Genomic DNA, 19,291 nt, shown 5'->3' with positions numbered 1-19,291 from the left:
CCAGCGTCATGAATTTGCCCATACAAAAGTGACAAAACAATTTACTCTTTCAACGCTGCTACTTTCACAGCGAAATATACAGGAGACCTACACACTACTGCACACATTTAGGTTTGGTACACCTTGTCAAACCTTGTAGACTGGGATGAGTTTAAAGTAACGGATAGACGACAACCTTTTGCCACTTAAAACGTCCCTCCTTTAAAAAAAATGTTTTTTAAAGGTCCCTCGCATTAATTAGGACACATTAGGATGGGAAATTTTACTTACACCTCATTTCTATACAAGTTTTATGACCCATCGCGTACATATTTGGATACTGTGGCCCGTTGAACCCCGTCATAATATGCGCGTAGCTTAAAAATTCATACCTTAGTTATTTTGTTCATCTAAAAGTCGTCCATAAGATTCATACATAAGTTGGCTCGCTTCACTGTGGGTACAAAGCAAATAACAATTATACTCAAGGGTTCCCAAACTGTGCGCCGCGGCGCCCTGGTGCGCCGTGGAAAGGCAAGAGGGGCGCTGTAAGTTGATCCTCAATCATTATCCAAAACAACAAATATTACAAGATTATGTTAAGCTGGTGGATGATTAAATATTTGTTTATTGCTACTTACGTAACCTAACTATAATCATTAAAGATGTTTATTTATGTATCTTTTTGTAATGGCTAGGTAGAGTAGGGCGTCGTGACAAAATATTGTGACGTGTAACTGCGCCGCAGGCTGAAAAAGATTGGGAACCCCTGATATAACTGTTATCCAAAACAGTTATAATACGCTGTCAGCGGAAAAATTTACACACTTCTTGTGTTATAAGCGTTATTTCATATAAAACATTACTAACACTATTTTAAATGTCTTCTGCGTGTCCGTTACCTTTTATCGCTTATCTCTCAAACCGTGTTCATGGTGTATGGAAAAAGTTTTAATTTTCAATGTCTGTCACAAAAAAATTATGGTTCGCTAGGAGGAAAACAAAAAAAAAATACTAGAAAATCTCTGTGTGAAGTGAAATAAACGAACCATTTTTTTGTCGGGAAATGCCATTAATATGCGTCCCCGGTAGCGCTGGGGAGGGCAACCGGGGTATGTGGGACTGGCTGCAGCCGATGAGACCCTGCACCATATAAGGCCACGCTAACGGGCTAATACTTTTTATTCGTTCATAAACTAAAGAAATCAAGAAAACAAATTATCAAGTAATGCTCTGTTTTATTAGGTATTGTATTAAAAATCACTTTTTTAACCTAGCTGCAAAAGCCATTAATAAACGTATGTTTTGTAAAGCCAAATGGCCTTGCAAGGAACACAGCTCCAAACAAGACCAATATTATACATCAGTCGTTTAACTTGAAAATAGTGTTACAAGTATTTATATATCTGCTTTTACTAAAACGACATTATAATCTCTATCAATTAAGCAAAACATTAAGAGGATACACCTGGGGCGAAAGAAATTGAAAATAGGTATTTGAAAATGTATTGCTGTCTCACCAATCTCAAGTCTCCCACTGCAGAGCGCGATAGAGACAACACGACAAAAGTTCTAATAAAAGAACAGACAATCTTCGATTCGTTGTCCGCTGATTCCTTCTCCAAAACTTAACCGATTTAAGTACTTTTTTTAAAGAATTAAAGCAAGGCTGGAGCTGTGTTCCTGTTTTATTTTTTTTGTATATTTTAGCCAGTTTTGTTTTCTGGGTGTTTGAACACAGAGGAAAATCTAGCCATTTTTTTACTAACTAAATTATGAAAAAAAAAGAAAACATAGGGACATTGTATTAGTGGCCATAGATATTCAGAAAAAAATTATAACTCTACCGGCATTATCCAGGGAGGAAACAGGGGACAACGTTTGTATGGAAAAATGGTGGTGTGGAATCCTCTTAAATGCTCAATTCTAAAAAGCAAGGATAACTATCAAATCTTTGGTTGGGCCTTTTAAGAAACCACTGGCCTTCCTAGGAACCACTGGCCTTCCTAGGAACATTAGCAACATTTTAACTTAAATCGAGGTATAAGTAGATTTTATTTTATTAGTACCATACACATATTCCTATACGACAATGCCCTGTAATAAAATGTGAGATAGATATAGGTTATGTAACTTAAAACTAAAGTTTTTCAGGGTGCGGAAATTACAATTATAGCCTCGACAACCAAAGTCTACAAACAGTGAGATCTCACTGCCACGATTACGTTGCGAATGCGATCGACTCGCCGCCGTGGTTTGATGGATCTAAGTGTGTAGTAGAAGGAATATGTCTTACCATGACACCATGACGATAACTAGGACTTTTTAATAGTTGGCCTTCAAAAGAACGTGGCCTTTTATGGTGCATGGTCGTTATAATTATTATACGCATCCATGACAAGGGAACATTTGACAACTGTTTGACTATTCCTTCGGTAGGATTCGAACTTGAATGTACGACTTGAGTACCACGCGCTCAACCACTGATCCACAGAGGTCGCCAAGTTATTTGCACCAATTTGAGAATTGAAGGACTAATAATAATAATTAGTAATGCGATCCATCGATCCTTCTGATAGACGTCCGCATAATGCAAATTGATGTTATGTTGCACTCAGATGAATAATTAATTAATGAATTGCAGTCAGAAATCTAAGTTTCTGATCGTATTATGAATTATGATCGAACGCTGTTTGAGAACATTCGCACTATTGCATGATAATATGCAACAGTAATATTATGTCTGTCAGACTTTTCTGAAGTCTGAGCAAACAAACTTACCAATAAAAAATTCAAGGTACTTTACCTTTTGACGCTTTAATCGCTGTAGCGATTTTGATAAAATATTCTATAACGCATATGTTCATTATAGAAAATTTGAGTTAGGGTAGTGTTTATCTGGAAAAATGTATAAACCTCCAAACGCTCCGGCTACCTTGCTCGCTCTGTGGTATTGATCTTGTCTAGCCGACCCATTCGTTCCAAAGCTCCCAAGTTTAAAATTGAGAGCACAGATAAGCTCTAGGTCAGTAATTTTAAATGCGTATCTCGATCCAATAGTTCAGCTCAATGGCTCTCATTATCTTTGAGCTATTTGAATTTTCCGAGAAGTGCCGGATTCTTAGCTCTCTGAATCCAGACTCGAATTAAGATGCTGACAATAGCTGATTATCTGTTTCTTTAGCTGCTACGGGCGAGCCCTCACAAGTCACAGAGCTCGGCTTTTATAATAGAATAATTAGTGACAAATTTGACTGTCCCATTGTGCGCCATTGGGTACATATACATGTGCATTGTGCATGTACCTAGTGCTGCAAACAGGTCAAAAAGATATTTAAATTGATTGGATTTCATTAACATAGTTTTTAAGTATTGTAATTATGGACTTAGTCTGAAATAAATGATTTATTATTATTATTATTATTTTAGCTAGTATTAGTATGGAAGTATGGATTTTAACCACTTTTTCTCATTACAGTGATGACAATATTCGGGACGAGCGTGTACGGTGGTGCGGTGATAGCGACCTCCATTGACTACTTCCTAGAGAGGATGATGATGCTCAAATGGGTGAGTAGAAATTATCTCTTAAAATTATTAGTTATCATAATATTAAGAAAATTCTAAGGCTTTTTACAGATGAACGGCATTTGTCGACGTCAGCCGTCGCACTTGTCCTGCCGTCGACTGTCGTCAATACGTGCCGTCGACAAGTGCCGTTTGTCTGTAAGAGCGCTTAACCAAATTAGCTATTATCCCTGAAAGTTATTATTTTGGCCGATGCCAAAATCGAAGCTTTGACCAAACACTCATGTTTGGTCAAAGCTTCGATTTTGGCATCGGCCAAAATAATAACTTTCAGATTTAAATCTTTCAGTTTTTGGCGGTGGTTTGTGTCGATAGCTGAGATTAATCGGCTTCAAACAAAAATGAACCTGCGGTCAGACACTTATAAATTATTATCAGTATTTTAAAAATATAGAAAAACACTTAAGAAGTTTCAGACCTAATTCTTTTGTTACTTTCTAGACTCTTCTCATAAGGGTAGCTTCAAAAATAAGCGGTTGTGCAATTTCGTTTAATTAATTGACAGTGATTAGTACGTGGTAACGTGCTACGTGATAATACTGAGCAATATGTGAGTGTACTAGAAAGGGCCTATCACAATATTATAGAAGATTTCTCTTCTAAAGGTGTTCTTTCACCGGGAGCATTCGCTTGTAATGTAACGTTACAGAGTCGAGCATTATATCAGTGAGGGAGGAGAGCCGAGCATTACAATGCGCACCTTGTAATGATATACAGTGTGTAATATCTTGATACATCTTGTGTCACAAGATGTATCAACTAAATATGGAATGCTCCAAGTCGAAGCTAAAACGTTACATTACACGTGAATGCTCACGATGAGTGAGGGAGTACCTTAAAACCAATCAGTTATTACTTAAATTAATAAAATAAAAAAAGATTCCTCTAAATATTAAAAAGACTAGCGGGCCCGATATAATATTGAACACACACACACATATATCTATTGTCACAGGATAACCTTACCTATATATTATGTTGTCCCGTATAATCTATGGAGTTCAAATTGTCAAAAGTGTTGCGGTTACGTCATTAGTGCCTTTTTTTGTTCATCAAGGGCATGCGTTATAGCACAGTCAACAGCGCACGTGAGGCATGCCCGCGACGCATGCGCTCTGACCGTATCCAAAACTTTCGCTTAGTTCTTTTTTTCTGGAATTTCTTATGAGCAAATAAGTCGCACAATGCACATATTCCACCTCCAAATGTTCTCGTCGCACATGTTAACAATAATCTGACAGACACTGCAACTGAACAAAATGATAATATAATTGGCGTTGCGTTCGTTGACGCATACAATAATTATTATTATTGAATGCGCCAAAACCAAAGTTGAATGAAAGAAGATGACGAAATTTGAAGATGAAAGTGCATAGTGTGGACATCGCTACTGGAATTGATTCTATAGAGGTAAAATATTCTCAAATTTTTATATATTTTTTTTAATTTTTCTCGCCGTAAAAACCATTCTTCGCCATGTAATGGAGCCCTCATAGTTACAATGTCGTGTCCTCGTCGGATCCGTTACGAAAGTGTCAAGACACGGACAAAACATTGTCATAACGTCTTTATATTTTTATATACTTACCTATTAATTATTATATATAATATATCAAAACTACTGAGCCGGGGCGGGTCACTAGTTAGATTATATTATTAGATCAGATCTTCATATTATATTGAAAAATGTGTAGTTCAAAATTTCAGATTCAGGGTTGAATTATTATAATATATAATATTGGCTTAAAGTTTCGAATACGTAGCTGTTAATAGTTCCTGTTAAACTATCTCCCGCGGGCCAGCTTTAACGTGACGGACTAATGTATTATTTATCCGGTTAGGAACCAGACGGTAGTCGGCTTCGTTTTTAATTAATTAACAGAAATGCTTAGAACCTGTTCCGCAGTGACTTTTGTGGATTAAATTTCGTGGGAACTTCAATGTATTCGAAAGTAAGGTATGTAGTTTCGGCATCTGTCTGACGGAAGTTTCGGCTTCGGCTTCATTTGAAGTGTGACCGAAGTTTCGTCTTCGGCTTCGTTTGAAGTCTGGATGAAGTTTTACCTTCGGCTTCGAACAAACTCAACTGTGATTTTGGGAGCCGAAAGTTCGACGAAAATTAATTTCGTAGAAAAACAATCCAATTTTTTTCTATTCCGATAATATTTTTATTTTTTACATTTATTACTTTACAGTCAATATAATAACTATTAAAGTTTTGTGGAATAATATTCCTTACAGATCTTAAACTTTAGGCCCAGGGTTGTCTTAATAACTGAGCAAATCAACTCTAGTTTCGGGTAAAAATTGAACTTCGAATACAAATATCAAAGACGAAAAAACACGTACCTAAATGTTTTCTAACCAAATATTCGGAAATATTTAGAAAATCACTTCTAATGTTTTTATACCCAACCAGACGGTGACTGGCGCGTCTAAACTGATAGTTTTATTAAATTTAAGTGTACCAAATATAATATTACGTTCTTGTAGTCTTGCTTTTAAAATGTACGTCTTTCAAATGTCGTATTATGGAATAAAATCTTTGAGGTGGTATTATTAGATGTTTTCAGAAAGAAGTGAATTCAGCTACACAGAACATGTGAATGTTACGAGTCAGAAAACTTCGTATTAAATTTTAGTTCTAAATTCTTCTTTCTGAGATGGAGTATGAGTGATATGACTCATGAGGCATAGCCAGTGCCGGTTTTAGCCCGACCAGCGCCCTTGGCGATGCTAAAAAATTTGGCGCTGCTTTTGTTTGCCTTTAGCGCCCCTCTCATTACGCGCCCTGGGCGGTCGCCCAGTGTCACCATAACGCTGCTACTGGGCACAGTCATGATTGTTATCATGATTGCGAAGGTATCTTTTCAGCGTACTCGAGGTCGATCGTCGGCAACGATAAACATGAAACATCCCCCTACACGTCATCGCTCGTGTTGGCCGACTAAAAGGGCATATTATAGAAGAAAAAAAAAAAACATACAACATAAAAAAAAAACATGTAGGTACCTATATATTTTAGTACAGAGCGTATTGCGCTGTGTGTAATTACAAGCATTTCAAGTGCCCTAGGGACCCTCTGCTGTGGTTTTGCAGTACTCTAGAAAACAAAGACAGTAAAACCTTCCTAGTGCTTTGAGATTTAAAACTGTTGAGGTTTTTGTTTAGTATTTTATTAATGGCTCTTTTAGAGGAAAAATTTCCAATAGCTAGTTTTTCTCTAAAAGAGCTCTTTTGTGAAGCGAAGTAGATATCGTAGGATCAGTTATTTTCCGGGAAATATATTGTTGAACATATTGCGAAGATTCCATATAAAAGGTTCTAAGAAGTATCCATAGCAACCTAGATTACCCATTTATTTGTATGTTAGATATAGGACGCGAATTTACGCATTTGCCGCAGTCCTTTCGTAACTATTTTGTGTCTCAAATTAAGAGGAACAACCGACTTCAAAAAAGGAGATTCTAAGATCGGTTTTGGAAATGTGTAACAAAAGTAAGTGATAATATACTTTAGGGTGTGTATGTGCCGCTTGTGTACTTACCTATATAGAGTTTACTATAAAAGAAGCAGCGCTGAAAAAGCTACTTTGGACTTATAGGTAATATGTTTTTATTAGAACCTAAGCTTCGATTTTCGAAGAAACACGCGGGTTTGGCGACTACGCCGTGAGATCACAATCAATTATTGTTTGTAACTACATCACAGAATACATAATATTATAAGTAAAAGTAACTAAATGACATGAATAACCGCACCGCTATTTGAGTAAATCGTAACATACAATTTGCTAGCGGTTTCGTGGTGTAGCTAACCGCTCGTTTGCGCATATAAATCCAACTTAAAAATTATATTTTCCGTCTGTCCGTCCGTCCGTCTGTCCGTCTGTCTGTTCCCGGTTTTGCTCAGAGAAAGACCTACAACGCTGTAATTCGGCATGATACACATTAATGATGCCGACAAAATGGTTACATATAAAATCTTACTTTTTTTGTTACTTACCTACCTCCTTTACACATCAAGCGGGATGATTTTTTTTTCGCGTCCACCCCACCGTGTGAGGTGTCGGATAGGTTTTTTTTTAAATATTATGAGTATTCATAGATCATTTTCCTATTAAGGGATCCATTTGTGAAAGATGAAGTTTTAAATGGGAAAAAATCGTTAGAGTCCAGTGGTCCCCCCCTTCTACCAGCTAAACGGTTGCTTCTGGAAATGTGAAAAAATCCACGGGAGTATAGGAAATATATGCTGAATTTAAAAGGAAAACTATCACGGCTAAGAAGACTTCGTAAGTAATTGAGTAATAGATAGTCAATCAACTAAAAAAAAATGTATTCGGCGAAGTATAAAGGCATTTTTCGTTGAAATTCCTTTGAACGTTACTGAGATGATGTTGTTTGTAGTGTAGAAGTTATAAATGTACATTCATTGACCATACAAAAATTATCAAAAACTAGCGGTACTACGGAACCTACGAATAGTAAAAACTAAGGAAAAGTAAAACCGTCAAAAAACATGTTCTACAACACTTGTCAAAAATGTGTACCTAGGACCTAGGTACACATTTTCAATACATTTGCAACTGCTTCAACGGTATCAGGCTGACGTTAAATGACAGTTCGAAAGGAACCAAATTTAAAACTGTAATAGTGTGGGCGTTACGTTTTCTTAGTTTTTATTGTTCGTAGTACGGACCCCTATATTGTGCGTGGCCCGACACGCACTTTCCCGGTTTTTTGTTTACACTAAAACCAATATTTAGTTTCAATTTTAAATGGTCTCCTTTTGTTATAGTAGCACAGTTTTCAAATAACATTTGAAAGCCTCGAATTTAAAATTCAGTATCTCGCTAATTGCTCAAATCCGTTGAATGTTTTGCGAACATTTGATGCCTCGGCCGGGCGACAGTAACCAAATATACGTTTTAAAATATGATTTTAATACAAATGGCCTGGTATTTAGAACTCTGTTTTAAAATAACGTTACAATACATCGTGCAAGTTCTTTTTCGTGTCAAGTAGAAAATTCTTAGGCAGATTGCGGATCTACGTTGTTTGGTTGGGCTATGTCAAGTCTATGTTAGTTTAAAGCCATCAATCAGGTGGGCTTGATAGCACGATAAAATTATGGAGGTTCGTTATTATATGCCTTTGAATGATTGCTCTGAAAGTACATATTTATGTATGATGCGCATTGATTTAAATCAACTACGTCTGCAGCCGTTGCGATCACATAATTTACTAGAGAGATAGACTAACTGATAAACGTTTTCAAAATTATTTGTGCCCTTACCTTATTACCAAAGTGCTAATTATGTTATACCTACTCGGTATGTAAAAACCATTCATCTATAATACTAGCTTCGATGATCAGAGCTCCTCAACCTTTCCAGCTGTGGGAGCGTGCGAAGCTGGAGCCGGCGGTTGCGCCGCCCTGTAAGCTGTCCTGGCTGGCTCTGGCGGCTTGGCCCGCTGCAGCCATCGTGGGTTTCACGGCACAGTGCGCGCTCACCGCTACAGGGATATACCATGAGCAGAGTAAGTGGAGAAGTATTATCTTATAGTCTTCATAGTTGCTGGTCGTTCTTACTCCTACAGGGGTGATAATATAAAGAAAAATTTTCAATTTTTATGGCTCTTCGACCAATAGCTGCTTGACACTGGTTCAGTGGTGGTAGAATCTCAAAAGGACTTGTCCGACTTTACTGGGTGCTGTCCTGTAACCTATGGTCAATTTGTCACCTCTTGCTACTTTTGACTTACGACAAACTGACTTTTTTCATAAAAAAAACCCCCGCCAAAACAACTTTAAAAAGTAATGAAATAATATTTACTGCCTTTAAGTTCAAATGATTCCTAACAACCGCCAAGTCGCTGGTTACCTATCTCGATTCAGATCGCTGTGAATTGATCCTTAAACTTGTTAAGTGAAATTAAACATCTACGTTAGCGGTCCCCCGACACACCTTGACAACAATTATGGACTAAAATAATTATTACTTTACACAAGTTAGGAATCATTTGAACTTAAAGGTAGTAAATATTATTTCATTACTTTTTAAAGTTGTTTTGGCGGGGTTTTTTTTTAATTTCTTAATTTAATTTTATTTCATAATTTTTAAACTTGTGTTGGTTATAGTGCAGAATAATTCCTATCAACAGAATCATATTCTCATGATTACCATCTATCAATGTCCTTTTCGATGAGGCCGTTAAAATGAGCCCAAACATGAAACCTCCACTTTGGGTTCATACGAAGCTCGGTTCCTATAGAACCCAGGTGATGCTGCAGCAGCAGCATGTAAATATTTACTGTTTATACTTTATCTACTTCTTACTGGTTGTCACAATTAAAATGAGCCCAAACATGAAACCTCTGCTCTTAGTTGGCGAGGAGTTAGATATCCTATTGATTACCAGGTGATGCTGCAGCACCAGGTCAACTTTCCATTATTATGTGTATACGTATATTGTATATTCACAAATATCACGAACTAGAATGAAATATAAAACCTATCAAACGACTACAAGTTGCTAACGGCCTTTCATGAACCAGATAAACCCTGATTGTCTAGGACTGAGCAGGCTGATGATGATGAATTATAGCTAAGAACACTCTCGATCATGTCAGCTTTCAAACAAAAAAAAACTAGATCAAAATCGGTCCACCCGTTTGGATGCTACGATGCCACGGACAGATACACACACAGACAAACAGACAGACAAACAGACAGACAGACACGTCAAACTTATAACACCCCTCTTTTTTGTCGGGGGTTAAAAAATATTGGTGTCTGACTCACCTAACGTGCTCGTGGAAATATTTCCATGCACGAGTAAAGGAGACAAGCGATAGCACAGAATAGAGAATAGTTGGCGGTAGGTTAACCGTAAATGGATGATTTTCTCTATGTCCAGCGACCGGATTATATACCTAATGAGCAAGTGTCGCCTAACTAAACCCATCTAAGCCCGGCCGCAAATTGTCCGAATTCTGATCAGAAACATTTGAATTTCGCCGGACCGCCACCCCGCACACTATCCGAAATATCCTTCCAGCGAGTTCTAGCTCACTCGGCTCAGTACAAAATGTAAGAGACAGCGCGGACGTTCAACTGTTTCTGATCAGAAATTTCAGACAATGTGCGGCCGGGCTTAAACCATATACATTCAAAATATTGAGATGTGTGTATAATCTTCTTAAAATATTTATTTTTTTTGTAATATCTGAAAAATATAAATAATATAAATTCCACATGAATATAAAAAGTAACAAGTAAGTATTGTAACTAATATAGCTTGTGCTTTACTAGGGCGTTAAATCGTCCTAGTTCGCAGGACTCGTTTGGTGACGAGGCTGAGTCCTCACATTAGTGTCAGTCCTATTATCTTGGAACAACGTTTGGATTAAGTCTTAGTCGGCTACGAGTAAACGAGTCTTGACTATGCTGAATTTAGAAATTTGCTGGAAATTATGATAAAAGATATTTAAGATGGTAAGATAGTTTGAATGAGGTATTAGGAACTAAAATGTGCTTTATAATTTAATTTCAAAAAGTAGGCGTGGTACTTATTTGTTATTATTGGCTGTGTTATTAAATTATTTTAAATACCTAAAGAACGTAATGATCATTTTGTGCTTATGGTGCCATCCTCGTGCCATCCAAACGATAAGGGTAAATTTATACTAGCGCAGAGTCGAAGCGAAGCGAATTCCCAAGAACTGAACACAGAAAATTCAACCTTAACTCTACAGTGTAACGCGTACATTACTTCTGCGAGGCCAATCGGTGTTGGTCGGGCGCATCCACGGGAATTCGCGCGGATGATCGCGCCTTTTTAAATTCTCAGAAGTAATAAAGTGCGTTAATGAGTTAAGGTTGAATTTGTTGTTTAATTTTAATAATTCGCTTCGACTCTGCGCCAGTATAAATTGACCCTAAGGGTTAAATCGCAAAACAAAGGCGTTTCGTTTCGTGAATCTTGCCAGCAGGACATTTTTGAAGCTAGAGTTAATTATTCAGCTTTTTTGCGCTTATTTGCACTTATTGAATCTGATGAAAGTAACTTGTAAGAATATAAATTACGAATTTCAACTACAAGTGGGTCTCTAGTTAAATATTAATTCAATAAGCGCAATATAATGATGTAGAGTGCGTCTTGTAGTTAACATTCTGAATGGGGTACAGATTGCCCCCAAGATTGAATAAACGTAATGACTCTCTAACGAGCAGCGGCGGGTTATTCACGTTGAAATTGTACCGCCGCGGGGTTAAGTTGTAATTTAAAGATGTAGTTTCTAGTTTTGTGAGCATCTTAGGACTTCTGTAGCGAAATGTGTTGAGTAATTTGGCTCACAACAGTTTTAGACGTAATGCCCATTTAATAATTTTTATGAGTTTAGGCACCTTTATTTCCGCCGCCCCACGTACGAAATCTGCCGGCCCTAGACCGCGGCCTATACGGCCTATTTATAAATCCTGGGCTGTTTACTGTTAGACCACGTCGCGAGGCGTTGCGACGCATTTTAAACGAGTCATTAAAATTTGGAACTTATGCCAAAAAATACTTACTCTTTCAGCGCTGCTATTTTCACAGGGTCATACATGCCCTAAAGTATTATTAAGTACTTAGTTTTGTTAAACCCTCTATAGTCTATACCAATGGGAAACGAGAAATCCAAAGGGCACACAGTTCACACAAAACTGCGAATTCGCACCGCATCGTAATGTCATTCTTAATATGAATTTATGCGATGTGAATTTGCAGTGGTAGCCCTAATTGCTAAGGTAGATTCGGTTTACTAATATTACGTCAGGTACATGATATAATTACCTGATACATAGCCGGAACTATATTATAGCCTATATTACCGTTAATAACAACAGTAGTCAAGTTACCTGACTAGATTACCAGCTATTGATAGGCATTGTTCAGTCGCCACATGATCGCTTCATACGATATCTTCGGGTAGGCTATTATCTCAATAGGTAATTATTATACATTAATTATGTGATGATACTTCAGGGTGTATATACCTTGTTTACTGTGAAAGTAGCAGCGCAGCTCTTGAAAGAGTTACTTTTGATACAAATCAAAAGTAACTCTTTCAAGAGCTACTTTTTATTTGTATTTCTATGAGAATTCTGAATCTTCTCAATTAATAATGTAAAAAACCGGCCAAGTGCGAGTTGGACTCGCCCATGAAGGGTTCCGCAGCAGCAATAAGGTATATTTTTATGAAATTAAGAGGATTTTGATTTATTTTCTTATTATTTCAGTTGATTTAATGAAACTTAAATTAAGATTTACCATTTATGACGTATAAAAAAACTACTGGCTAGATCTCGTTCGAACCAATTTTCGTTGGTAGTTTTTGTAGTAATGTACATAATATTTTTTTTTAGACTTATCATACCCCTACTTTAGAAGTTAGAGGGGGGAGGGGGACACCTAGGGGTCAACTACGACTGTCGACTATCGAATAATTAGTTCTATTATAGTCTGTTATTCGTACTGGAGTAATAGATAGAGTTACGCAGGGATCCCACTGCCGGACAGTTGCTTCCCATTGCCGGACCACCTCAAAGTCTCAGGCTTGGGCCAAACCTACGCGACCACGCGACTGAGAAGCGGGAGCGTCAATACAAAGCACACATTTGACATGTTGTCAAATATGTGTTTTGTATTGACAAAGTGACAGTTAGACAATGGAAATCCGCCATTTTGTCGACAAAATCTGTCAGTATGTCGACTCTTTCCCATGTCTACTGTTGTTATGCTAGCCCTACTGGAGTACTATCTTATATTACTAATAAATACTAATAAAAAAGTGTCGTTACAACTTTTTCTGGCTAGCCCAAGTTCATATACAGAAAAACTTTCATCTTTTATAAAATGGCAAAATCTGTCTGTCGCTGGCTCCCACTCAATAATGATGAAAATCATGACGATGATTTGATGATCTTGTTATCAGGTATCGGAGCACAAAAGCGTCGCATGAAGGCTCAGCAGTCTCGGCCAATCACACGCGAGCAGCGCGCCGAGATGAAACAGAGGAAGTATCGCTATCTCTATCAAGTGAGGACCGCCCACGGCGATGTTATATCACAGGTGTGTTAGTTGTTAGTAGTTAGTATTGTTTTTATAAATAGCATTAGCAATAATAATTATATGCTAATTGCCCATTAGCAATAGTTACATTAATCATACTTGCTAAAAATATGATTGCTAATATTATCTTGAGCAGCAATAGTCTGCGATCATGAAAAAATTCACGCCCGCGCTGTTACGCACCGCGGTGCTAATTGCTATAAGTACTTGCTATATTTCAATTATTTCCCTTGAAGCGAAATAATACTTGAAGCGATTTCAACAAAAGCAAAGCAATAGCACGTAACATGCTATGACATGAAAACTAGCTCGTTAATGAAATTAATAGAGAATAGCATTAATTCCCATTACTAGTAGTAAAGGCGCTTTTTCTATCACCCGCATGAATCTGGTCCACATGCGGGTGTCAACATGATTCTGGGAGTGCGTGTTGCCCGCATGACAGGACAAACATCTATGAAATTATAGGATGCGGGCAACTTGCATGCATACTTCACTTCACTTACAGAAAAATTTAAGGAAACTGGAATCTTAACTGTTGCTTCTCAATATGTCCTATCTTATATGTTCAAAAGAATATATATGAATTCAAGAAAAAATGTGATACCCATGGGATAAATACTCGTAATAAACATAAGCTTGAAATTCCGGTGACTAGACTTACTAAAGTCAAAAATTCTTTTAAAGGTCAATATAAGTATACGCTTTTATAATAAGATCTCAGAAAACGTTCAAAATCTGTCAATTAATAAATTTAAAAAAGTTGTTAAAGAACCAAAGCATACATAAGGTTACTGATTTCATGAATGATAGTACACCGTGGTAATTATTTTATTGTAATATTGTATACTGGTTGTATTTAGTTTTTTTTTATTTAGTCATAATGTTAGTCATAATGACATTGTAATTTTCCATATTTCTGGTAAAAGATAGCCCCGTGCGAGTTTCTTACGCCGGTTCTTCTCGCCGGGTTAGTTCCCGAACCGGTGGTAGGCCCCAGTAGCGTCAACGTTCGGAAAATGTTTGAAAAAACTTATTCTGAATAAAAAATTTTGACTTTGACTTTGATCAGATCCGCGCGCGGGCGATAACGGACGGGCAGGAAAAGTGCCCTTAGAGTGTACGTGATTTGTGAAATTTGCAATTGGAAATAAGAGAATAAATCCAAAACTATGAGGTTAAGAGAAAACATTTCTTAGAATACTTGGGTCAGATTGTCATTTGCAATAGGACTCTATTGTTGGATTCTGTAAAAAGAAACCTTTCGGACCTAGCCTAGAAACCTCAAAGCTGATATTCCGCATGCATCTCTGAGGATTCGTAAAAGTTGCGGGGAAAGTGCGGGGTATTTGTCATATACCCCGCATTCGCCCAACTTCTTAATCCTGATTTCTCAGACCGCAGAAAATAGTCTTTGTAGCCGTTGTAGTACGAGTTCATGGCCTATAATCATTAATTCTCTCCCACCAGTCCTACGTCCAAGCGCTACAGAAGAAGGCCCAATGCGGCAACTGGAGCGGCGGCGCGGGAGGGGAGTGTAGTACGCTGCAGAGCGACTCCACGCACCTCACCGTGCTGGCGCCGAGCGAGCCGCACCACACCGACTCTGACGACGACCTGCACCAGATACGGGCGGCGCGCTAGTGAGTATGCCACTGTCGACTGTGTGTAGATACACACAGCGCTCACACTCGCCCGCGCGGGGAGTGTAGTACGCTGCAGAGCGACTCCACACACCACACCGTGCTGGCGCCGAGCGAGCCGCACCACACCGACTCCGACGACGACCTGCACCAGATACGGGCGGCGCGCTAGTGAGTATGCCACTGTCGACTGTGTGTAGATACACACAGCGCTCACACTCGCCCGCGCGGGGAGTGTAGTACGCTGCAGAGCGACTCCACACACCACACCGTGCTGGCGCCGAGCGAGCCGCACCACACCGACTCCGACGACGACCTGCACCAGATACGGGCGGCGCGCTAGTGAGTATGCCACTGTCGACTGTGTGTAGATACACACAGCGCTCACACTCGCCCGCGCGGGGAGTGTAGCCACTGTCGACTGCGTATGTTCGTCTAGAATACCACTGTCGACCGTGTATATGTATGTCGAATATGCCACAATTGTTCGTGTATGTCGACATACATACGCGGACAATATTTGACAGACCCCGAGTTCCATTTGATGTTAAAAACGATCAAAACGCTCAAAATGCCTCCAATTTTGAGCGTTTTCATAGTTTTTAACATCAAATGGAATGCGGGGAGAGTATACCGCTGTTATATTAACAGAGTTTTAGTCGGCCCCAAAGGGAAACACCTTAAGGTGCTTGTGAGTTGCGACGCGCTAGTGAGTATGCACTATGCACGCACGTAACTGCGTACACGCAGCGCTATCAGACATTGCAATTGCGTGCTTGATTCTGCATTTACCGTTACTTATTGTTTCTTTTTCTATTTCAGGTGTGCAGCCAATTGGTTCTAAGACAAGGTATTTTAAGTTTCACTATGTAGACACTCATCATAAAAAAATATTATTATACTATATTATTATCAACACATATTCATTATTGATTGTATTATTAATAATTGTATGTGTGACATGAGTTCAAGGCCTAGTTTTATATGATTTACTGTAATTTTTACCTCTTTTATATATATATATATATATATATATATATATATATATATATATATATATATAAAATAATATTTACAAAGGTATAATGAGCGTATTAGGTACTTAAATATAACGTTGGTTTCTTTTTTTCTCTAATAATAAAAGAACACTAGTCGACAGCCATGTGAATTCTCCTATTTGCATGCCAAAGTTCGATGACGAGCATTAACAGTCACAAGCCAAGATTTCAAATAATTCAACATGCCAACAACATTTTTTTTATTTAAAAGAGTGTGCAAAATTATTTGTATATTATTATTGTTTTACTTATATTAATATGTTTTCTTGTTTTTTTTTTATTTTTTTATGGTTCAATATACGCAAAATGATTAAGTAGAAACAAAATATTCTTATTTATATAATATATTTAGTAAAATAAAATCACTGTCTACTACTAATACGCTTATGACAATACCGATTTGTTCACAGTTACAATAAAATAATAACTACACTGCCATATTTTATAGGTTTTTTAAAAGTTTTTTCGGCCTTGGACTCGCTCGAGGTTGTGTTGTAGTATCAGAGCATATTCTATATACATAGTAAGGCCTAGTCCACGAAAGCATTCCAAAAAGTCACATATCCGTACGTCCATGTCATTAAGGTAGAGTTTTATTTTTTAATCTTGCCATTTCGAAACAAAAAAGTCGAATATAATGAATTTTAGGACTCAAAATTATTGTTACGAAATATTTGTTATTTTATGTAAGCTTGTACTCATTATTATTTAATTATTAATTATTATAATTATTATGATTAATTGAAAGCACAATGCAAATGTGATGAACGGGTAAACTCTATGAGAGGTAGTTTAAGATATCCTATGTATGACAAAAATCTATTTTTGTTTTAAATGTTCTGCTTGTTCAAGTTTTGTGTAGCTTAAATGTATATTCTGTATGTTTTAAAGTTATCTAGCAATATCTGATCAAATTTTTACGCTAATAAAATGGGTAAGACTATTATCAAAGCACAATTGAGATTTTTTTACTATTTAGAAGATTTTATTTTTTAATATTAAGTATTCAGTGGTAGTCAACTCATTTTTTTATTTGCTTTAAATAAGTGGTAAGGTTCGTAGCTTTAATATTGCGCATTCACATTTTTTTTAAGTTTGATCAGATATAGTCTATCTTCGCGTGATAGTAAGTTGTTAATGGCCAAAGTTTATTTTAGTTGTTTCGAGCTGAGAGCACAATTATTATTTGCGTAAAAGTTAATGACGTTAGAAAAAAAAAACGAATTTGAACATTGGTATGACCATTTTGCGGATTGTAAAATAAAACATTCTAAAATTTATTATTGTAAGGTTGCATTTCGGTTTTAGGGTCGATGTAACCGAGCCTAGGGACGGGAGTGTAAATATGTATTTAGAACGTAGTTTGACGAATTCGAAAGACGATAATCTCCTTACTGATAAAGATATTTAACTTTTTCAAAACCGCTGTCTTTGTCTCTCATATTTCTTTTCCAATGTGTTAGACAAAGACAAGCATACTGTTAACTTTTTTCGCTGTTTAAATTCTTATATTAGTAAGGAGAGAGTAAATAGAATTATAGGACACCCTGTATATAATAAGGGGATGGCTTGTCGAGCCGATGACGTGATCCGTCTCAAGACAACGGAATATAATTCGTAGTATTAGCTCAATATTCCAGTGATAAAAAGCAGCTATTTATGTTATTATTTCTTATTTTATTTTTATGATAAAAGTAGTAATTTTATGACGCTTTATAATATCAAATATATTTACAACACCTAGTTAATTATAAGTTCTTTTTATTACAATTTTAATTTATATTTTGACACTAGACGGTATGACACATTTGTACAACTTATTTTGTTGTTAATAAATTATTTTGCGCATGTGGACTTTTTGTATTTTATTTTTACTTTCCTTTATTATAAATATAGAATGATGTAAAGATTATGTTTGGTTGGATAAGTCTCTACAGATAGTAATAAATTTTGTAGGATTAAGTCAGTAGGGTTAAAAAACTCCGGTTCCATTTAACAATAATATTCTAAAATTACAGCGATTTTAATTTAAATATAATTATTATTCAATAACAATAAGAAGTTTTAAATAAAACTTTAAATTTGTCGAAATATAATGTTTTATTGTAATACTATTCTCGGTATAAACCATATCTGACAATTTTAGTGGTTTACCTGCAGTAACTTACCGTTATTTTTATTGTATGTTGTTAAAATTTAATGCATAAATTAACATCGGATACATTATAAGGTATTAGATATCTTTTTGGATTACATAAATCTTTTTAATTTTTTTAAAATTGTATCTTTATTATTTGCAAAAAATACTTATAGTTCTTATCTTTGACTTAATTTTTAAATCTCTAACGGTTCGAATAAGCAGACATAAATTTTCACCATTTAGCATAAGTTAGTTGTAGTACTACGTATTTATTGAAAGTAATATTATTATTTATTTGGTACCGTATTCTCTCTTTTCAAATTGTTATATATTTTTGATGAAATCACCATTTTGCTCATCTATAATTAGTTGTTATATTTACTTTTGTGTATTTTCATCGTATTGACGACAAAGTAGTGCAAATAAAACAGGACTTAAAAAAAGTCATTTAAAAGTACTTTGTCACTTAAAAACTAAAAGTAAAATATTCTGAAATATAGATGGCGCCATTGATCTCTACTTGTTTCTCTTTGTCTTGTCACAAAAACACATTGTTACGGCGCTTTTATCGCATACGTTACTTGTGTATACGAGTTAGCAAAATGTTCGTGCTTAAGTGAAAGCAGGCAAGTTAAACCATTGTCCAAATTTGTACGTGATTGGCGACTGGAATACTGCGTCAGCGCCATCTATAATCATGCACTATTACATCAGTCATCTAGTGATCACTAGTGTTGGTAAAAATAGCATTCGAAATCATTATTA

General features: G+C 36.5%; 1 protein-coding gene across 1 annotated transcript in view; it reads left to right on the top strand.

The window, feature by feature from the left end:
* Positions 1-16,342, top strand: part of LOC121739301 (transmembrane protein 198) — a 73,188-nt gene extending 56,846 nt beyond the window's left edge. Inside the window, exons 6-10 of the mRNA XM_042131680.1 lie at positions 3,458-3,549; positions 8,966-9,110; positions 13,549-13,685; positions 15,156-15,328; positions 16,151-16,342. Of these exons, the coding sequence (XP_041987614.1) occupies positions 3,458-3,549; positions 8,966-9,110; positions 13,549-13,685; positions 15,156-15,328; position 16,151 (548 nt within the window). The 3' untranslated portion in view covers positions 16,152-16,342. The remainder of the gene's footprint in view (positions 1-3,457; positions 3,550-8,965; positions 9,111-13,548; positions 13,686-15,155; positions 15,329-16,150) is intronic.
* Positions 16,343-19,291: the final 2,949 nt, after the last annotated feature.

This window comes from Aricia agestis, chromosome Z (genome assembly GCF_905147365.1).
Source record: "Aricia agestis chromosome Z, ilAriAges1.1, whole genome shotgun sequence".
NCBI classification, from domain to species: domain Eukaryota; kingdom Metazoa; phylum Arthropoda; class Insecta; order Lepidoptera; family Lycaenidae; genus Aricia; species Aricia agestis.
Note: the sequence above shows the minus strand (reverse complement) of the source record. Positions and strands in the feature narration are given on the sequence as shown.